Below are 7,438 nucleotides of genomic sequence, written 5' to 3'. Positions count from 1 at the left end.
AAATGTTGTCCGTTTTGCTCTATCTGAAGCCGTTTAGGCGCTACCGCCACGTTTAGGAGGGGAAATGTACACTAGGGCTTAAGAGCAGCGGTTGTAAAAAGCAGTCCCACAAAAAATGTTATATAACGAAAGTTGTAGAAAAATGTAAGCTCTTTAACTTTTGTTTTATAACATTTTTTGTGGGACTGCTTTTTACAACCACTGCTCTTAAGCCCTGGTGAGGTCATAGGGCTCAGGTCATAGGCCTTTCGTTACCGCATCAGCTTCGGGAGGCCCTAGGAGGCCAGGAAGTGAATATGCGCAACTTTGCGCAGGTCCACCGTGTTCCCAACACTTCAAAGGAAATGTTCCGCAAGGAGTCGGTGCTCGGTCGCGTTGAATGCAAATGAAGCGAGTAAACAAAGAACGTCATAAGAACACTTCTCACCGATTTCCCCCAAATTATCGATTTTTAACCGTCTCACGAGCAGCCACTATAGGTCGGGCGGGTAATTTTATGTTAATTGCAAGTTGCTCAAGTCATAGGAGCGATAGGCAATGCCCGGCATCAGTTTAAACACAGATACAGAGGCGATTTTAGCAAAGCTCGAAAATGACTAAATTTGTCATTGTTCTATCTTTGCGCCACCGTAGCTCCCAAACGGGGGGGCGCAGATCAAAACCCTCTTACAAGTTCTTACTTTGGACACCTTTGAACAAATTCTGAACAGCAGTGACCCTCTACGCCCTTGAGGACTTTTCCCCGCAAAAACACTGTGGGACCCCGCACGAGCCCCACGCTCTAATCTCCCCCCTCCCCACCCCACTAGCCAACTCGTTGTACATTTGCCCGGGCACAAATCGCGTCAAACTCACAAATAATCGCGAGAACTCGCTCTAAATTTGCGAAAAATAGCACAAATCTCTCAAAAATTAACTGATCCAAATTCGTGCCTAACACTTGCCAACTCGTTGTACACCTATTTTGGAAAGTGGGGGACCCCTCAACCCCACACTGTTGTAGGCAGTGCCTCGTGGCATCGTCCCTAAGTAGCTGAGTTTCAAGAGCATGTGCGAATATCTCGAGAACATTGTCGAGTTCACGCGTTGGGCGCGGCGAGTCACTTCGCGGACCAACCCCACGATCCGCCGAATGAAGTTGCAACCTCAACCTAGTGAGTAATTATTTCTGACAACATCGTTTCGACATCGTTTTCCACGTCGTTACGACATAAAAATGTGCCTGAAATCGACGGCTTTTCGAGTTAAATGTCGAAACGACATCGACTGTCTAAAAGCCGTCGATTTCAGGGGCACTTCCATGTTGTAACGACGTGAAAAACGATGTCGAAGCGATGTCGTCCCAACTAATTGTCACTAGGAAAGCTGGAGCCCCCCCCCCCTTCCCCCGAATAATCAGGGGGATTACCCCCGTACGCTCGGCCTCGGGTAGGGCGTGAACGGGCGTGAAGCTCGTTCATTGACGGCCACAGGAGGTATGCGAGCTTGTGTTCCATCTTGATGGCCATTTTCTCCCGGACAAGTTCAGAAGCCTTCACCTTGCTGGCAGCAATAAGTTCCGAATAATGTTCATCTGGCTCACAATGGAGCAAGAGGGAGTAATTGGCCGGTACGCATTTATGCAGCGTTGGCTTCAAGTACCCCTCAAGCTCCTTTGTGATCTTGAAAGGTTCCAGGAATTCAGCGAGGCCATCGACGACATCTTTCTCAATGCTCATCTTGCTCAATGAGGGCCAAGTTTCCTTCCTTCTCCAGATCGTCGAGGATCTGGAAAGTGCATACTCTGTCAGTTCAAATGTGTAGATTGTCTACTTCAAATAAAGTGTACACTTTAATGGGTAAGTATACATGCCATGATGCCGTGTATACATTAATTAAAGTATACATGCCTCGTACACTTCATTTAAAGAATACAATATGCACATTTCACTTGACAGAGTAACATTCGGCCACTTTAAGTAAAGGCACAGATCTGTTTCTTCAATGGCACTGTTAGAAATATATTTGTACATGTACGATATATTTTGTAATTTGCGATTTACAATACGAGTCGTACATATGTACAACCCCCCGTTGTCGCTCGATATTCGATTCCAAGTCGATACATAGAGCTAGTAAATTGTACAATTTTAGATTGTAATTGTACGAAATCTTCCATGGAAAATTTTCCTGTACCCGGTACGACAATTTTTCAGTGGGAAACGTTTGTGTGCACGTCCAATCCAGATACAAAGTCGTTCGAAAAACTGGACAAATTGGGCAAAACTGTGCACAACACCGGAAACGCAAGTGTGGGAATGTCACACTTGTGGGTGTGTGAACGCGATTCGCACACGTGAAGGCACACGTGTGTGGATTTAATAGGACGTTTACTCCCTTAAGCCACTGTAAAAATTCTTTGTCACGATGGCGAAAATACCATGTCTAATTTTTCGTACAGGGGTGTCGTAATGCGTTTTTTCTTCACATGATAAGTGTTTTCTCGTCAACGTGACGAGAAAACCCATGGCGACACGCCTGTACTAAAAATTAGCCATGGCATTTTCGTCATCGTCACAGCGAATTTTTACAGTGAGTGTACACATGAGCAACGGCAAAGAATTTAGTTAGCACTTTACAGTGTGCGCTACGTACCCCCGTCCATGAAATCTTGACCGAATCAAGCATTCTTAATTGCGAGTTCCACCTGGTGGACACTTCATTTTTGGTGGTGTGGTCCAGTGGAGCCTTCTTCCCTGTCCGGTTGAAATGAGCGCAGACGAGTTTGCACTTGTCGATGATGGTCACAGCCTCCAAGATTCTGCACTCATCCTTGGCAGTTGATTTGAGGCTGTGAAGCATCTCCGAGTCATCGGGATGAACGGCAACATGCGCCATCAAGGCAGGCACCCGAGAAGGTGTAACGCTAGCGGACTTCTCCCGGCTGCCGTCTGTGTCAAACGGCTCGAGAAATCCTATAAGCTCGTTGATCTCCATCTCCGACACCCCGAGCGGTAGGTGGCGGACAGCTTAAACCTAAACGATGGTACGGATAATATAATTTAAGAGTTCGATTCTGATTTTTTTTTTCACTGATTCGATTTGAAGGGGAAAAGAAGCGATTTGCACATTTTTGTACATTACAATTACTCTGATAAACTAAGTGTGAAGCTACTTAATATTTGTAAGTTTGGAACTGCAAGTTGAATACATGCAAGTGTGCAACTCCGTAGTTGTACACTTGCAAGTGTTTAACTGAGGTAGTGTGCACTTGCAAGTGTGCAACTCTGTTGAACACTTAAATTGAACGCTCACTGTGTGGAAAGTGCTTAACATATTAGTTGCACACTTGCAAGTGCACACCTACCGACCGAGTTTAAGGTAGGACCCTAGTGAAAAAATACCGAAAATCGCAAAAACGTCGGATTAGTAAGGTTAAAAACGGTCTAGGGGCTCGTAGACCAAAAACTCGACCTTGAAGTTGTAGAACAGAGCTCTCTGATGAAAACAAGATGTGAACGAAATTTTTCCGTCAAAATTTGAGACACCTGGAACTTTTCCCGTAGACGCCTGAGACCTGTACGGGAAAAGTTCCAGGTGTCACAAATTTTGACCGAAAAATTTCGTTCACATTTTTTTTTCATCAGAGAGCTCTGTTCTACAACTTCAAGGTCGAGTTTTTGGTCTACGAGCCCCTAGACCGATTTTCACTTTTTCACTAGGGTCCTACCTTAACACTTTCAAGTGTTCTATTTCGGATTTGAACACTAGTAAGTATTCAACTTGAAGGTGCACACTTAGTTTATCAGTGTACAAAGTGTTAAAGTGTCGGGTCTACAGACAACCCTGTCATGTGGAAAGACTTACCAGGGGAGCAGCGTGCCGCACAGACCGCGGCATTTTGCAATGCGACTGGCTCTGGTAATTTGTAATTGCCAGGCGAAAATCCATGGCTGAAAGCTGGCGTGGTGACAGGCTGTCCCGTACGGTATGTACCCAAGCAGTGACCGTTTGTATGATACGGTTTGCGTCAACACTTTTGAGAATGCATCTGGAATTATATAAATGCAGGTGGAACCCAAAAGGCAAAATAGAACGAAATAGACCCGAAATACACGCAAAAAGTCGGTGAAATAGTCGCGAAATACCCCCGAAATACTGTAAAATACCGCGAAATACCCTGAAATAATCCGAAATAAGCGAGAAATAAACGAAATGGCAGGAGAAATACCAGGAAATAGCCCGTACTCTACGACCCCAAGTGATTTCCCCCTCGTATGTACATTTTCATTTACCTGGATATGATATCAGCGTATTTCACGCTCAGCGTAGTCCTGATCACAATGTTTATGGCATGGTCTGCACAGTATAACCTGGGCATATCAGATAACGCTTTGAAAATGTCACTCCCATTATCTGTGACCCAGGTTAATCTGTTGCAGGCCAAGTCAAATTTTGACAGTTGTGCATCTAGAACAGCACGCACGCTTTCGGCAGAACCATCCTCAGCCACGAAGGGGAGTGCAAACAATAGACGAAAGTGATATTTAAAATTGTCACAAATGAAGTGAATGGTCACACCCAGTAGCTTCGACTTCGTGTGGTCTTCAGTCCATCCATCAGTAGTGGCTGCAATAGCCCTCTTTTCTAAGATACCTCCAATCTCTACTTTTAAATCAATTCTTGCCTTGTCGGCCTCTGAGGCGATGTGCCTAGAGATTGTAGTGGGATGCGGTGTAACTTGCTTGGCATCCACTAAACCTTCTCTGTGCCTAGAGCATAAGAAAACGGGTCAAATTACAACCTGCCGGCAGTGTGAAGCTACTACTAGCTATATGTACGCCAGACCACGTCTCGCGTAACAGGCTTCGCGATATCTCACGAAACACTGTTACGCTGCGACGCGCCTGGCGCACATAGCTAGGCCTGCGGCGCTGACACCAGAGACGGGGTAATTGGCGTTTCAAACGGCTCGCGCAGCGCTGCGGCGGTCGCCGCGCGAACTAGCGAAACCGTGACCGGGACGGGGGCTACGCCTAAGCGCTGCATGGTGTTTAAATACAGGGTGGCTCTGTAGGCGTCATATCGCGTGTTATATTTATTTGTTGTGCGGTATTTTGAACATTAACAACAATGAGTGATACTGAGAGCGATAATACCGCAGTAAGTGCCAAGAAAAAGACCCGGGAGCGACACAACTGTTGTGTTCCGCAGTGTTCGGATGTAAAAACAGGAGAGAACCACCTCCACCAGGTCCCTAAAGATTTAGCTTTAAGAAAGAAATGGGCGATTGCTATTAAAACTGGTAAAGATCTCTCGGATAAGATGGCTGTATGTAGTAAACATTTTACGAAGGAGGATTACAAAAAGTCAAGTGAGTATCAGAAGGCTTTGTGTGTACAGAAGAGAGATTATAATAAATGTTTTGATGGAGGTTATCTGAGCATGTATTCTTTTGCAGTGAAACAGGATTGTAAGAAATTTAGATTGAAGCCAGATGCTGTTCCTTCCCTCAACTTGCCCAAGAGGACAGCAGATAGAATAATAATATCTCCTGTGAAGCGTAAGATGGAGGCTAGAAATGAACGGGCTAAGAAACGAGCCACGAAGTAAGAAACATTTTATGAAGATTCTATTATTTTTTCAAAGTTTATTGGTTGTTTAATGTGTCCTTTATTTCTCAGGTCTGTTGCATCAACATCGGGTAATTTGGTATCAGGTTTGAAAGTTAAAGTTTTGGCCCCAGAGTCAGACTGGGCTTAGTCATTCTTTTTTGTTTTAATTTTATACTTTAAGTTTTTTCCATCAATTTATCAACTAATATTAATTTGAATACTGCATGAATTCATTCAATCAACTGTTAATTTTCAATTTGTTTTACATATCTCATAAGGTACCTTTTGTACCCTTAAATGTCTTGTGATATTTTTTATACATTAATCTGTTTTTTCCTATCAAGCAAGCATGTGTGACAACGAAAGTAATGCTGTGGTGGCGGATGGTGTTGGTGATGTGTCTACTGCTGGTGGTGATGCTGATTATGAAGATGTCCACATAGTCCACACTGATGACGAACGCAAGCTGAGAGATATTGGCATCCAAGTTGACCTAAATAATTCTTCAGGTATTTTTTCCAGTGTTCTCTCCTCAGACAAGAAACTATTTTCAGCTACTGGAATTCATTCTCTTGCACTATTAGATTCTTTGACTACTGCCTTTGACAAGCTGGCTCCTGCCAGTACATATGGTAATTTTTCACTTTGCACCCGTGACAGAATAATTTTAACAATGATTAAAGTAAAATTAACAGTGAGTTTCTCTTCACTAGCAGCTTTCTTTGATCTGACTATTCAAACATGCTGTAATTACTTTTATGATTCTGTGATAGTTCTATCAAAAATTTTGACTTGTATGATTGTGTGGCCTGACAAAGAGAAAATTCTCAAAAATATGCCCAAGTGTTTTAGACACTATAAGTCCACCAGAGCCATTTTAGATGCATATGAAATTCCAGTTGAAAAGCCCAAGTGCATTGCATGCCGTATTAGATTGTATTCTCACTACAAGAAAAAATTTACGGCTAAAGTAATGATGATCTGTACTCCTAGTGGTTTAGTGTCTCACTGTGGTAGTTCTTTTGGTGGTAGAGCATCTGATAAGGTGGTTACTCAGGCTACTGGAGTGTATGGTATGTGTGATCCTGGTGATGGGTTAATGGTGGATAAGGGATTTGATATAGACAAGGAATGCCAAGACTCCCTGCTTGCTTTGATTCGACCACCCTTCATGAGATCCAAGACTAAAAAGTTTAGTAGGGCTGAGTCTGTCCAATGTGCAAAAATTGCTAGAGCCCGTGTGCATGTAGAGAGAATTATTCAGAGAGTAAGGGAGTATCACATTCTGAAGTTTAAGGTTCCCTGGAACATTGTTCCCTACTTAGTCAATATTGTTGTAATTGTGTGTGGTCGTGTGGTCTAGTTAATCTTGGAAAACCCATTATGGCTAATGATAAATATTAACTGCATTTGTAATTTCTTTCATATCCTACATATTTCAATGGTATTTTATTCAATGCTAGTGTTGTATATGTACAATTATTCTCAAGTAAAAAATACTTTTACAAAAAAAATGTTTTATTAATTTCCTTTACAAAACAGAGAGGAAAGACTTCATCAGTTTCTGGATGCCAGCCATGGGAGAATTTCTTTGAAGTACACATTAGTCAGGCGCTCAGACATTTCGAAACAAAACTTTTCATTGAACAAGATGGGGTCTATGGACACCTCATCATGCTTTATGCTGTACAGTGTAAAATCACAAACTGGAAGAGCTAACAGCAACATACCCAGTTGACACTGACCATAGTATTTGTCTTTTTCTTTGAGCTTACCATTTGCAGTCATATAAGAAAGATTTTTGTACATAGCATCTGCACCATGCTGATTTCCACACTTTGGAG

General features: G+C 43.0%; 1 protein-coding gene across 1 annotated transcript; it reads left to right on the top strand.

Moving 5' to 3' along the window:
* Positions 1-5,112: 5,112 nt before the first annotated feature.
* Positions 5,113-6,957, top strand: LOC113215458 (uncharacterized). The gene is made up of 6 exons (XM_052268815.1): positions 5,113-5,353; positions 5,441-5,588; positions 5,664-5,698; positions 5,939-6,103; positions 6,179-6,226; positions 6,308-6,957. Exons 1-6 carry the CDS (start codon positions 5,113-5,115, stop codon positions 6,955-6,957), a joined length of 1,287 nt encoding a protein of 428 aa, XP_052124775.1.
* Positions 6,958-7,438: the final 481 nt, after the last annotated feature.

Source organism: Frankliniella occidentalis, unplaced genomic scaffold (genome assembly GCF_000697945.3).
Source record: "Frankliniella occidentalis isolate FOCC.00 unplaced genomic scaffold, Focc_3.1 Scaffold77, whole genome shotgun sequence".
NCBI classification, from domain to species: domain Eukaryota; kingdom Metazoa; phylum Arthropoda; class Insecta; order Thysanoptera; family Thripidae; genus Frankliniella; species Frankliniella occidentalis.
Note: the sequence above shows the minus strand (reverse complement) of the source record. Positions and strands in the feature narration are given on the sequence as shown.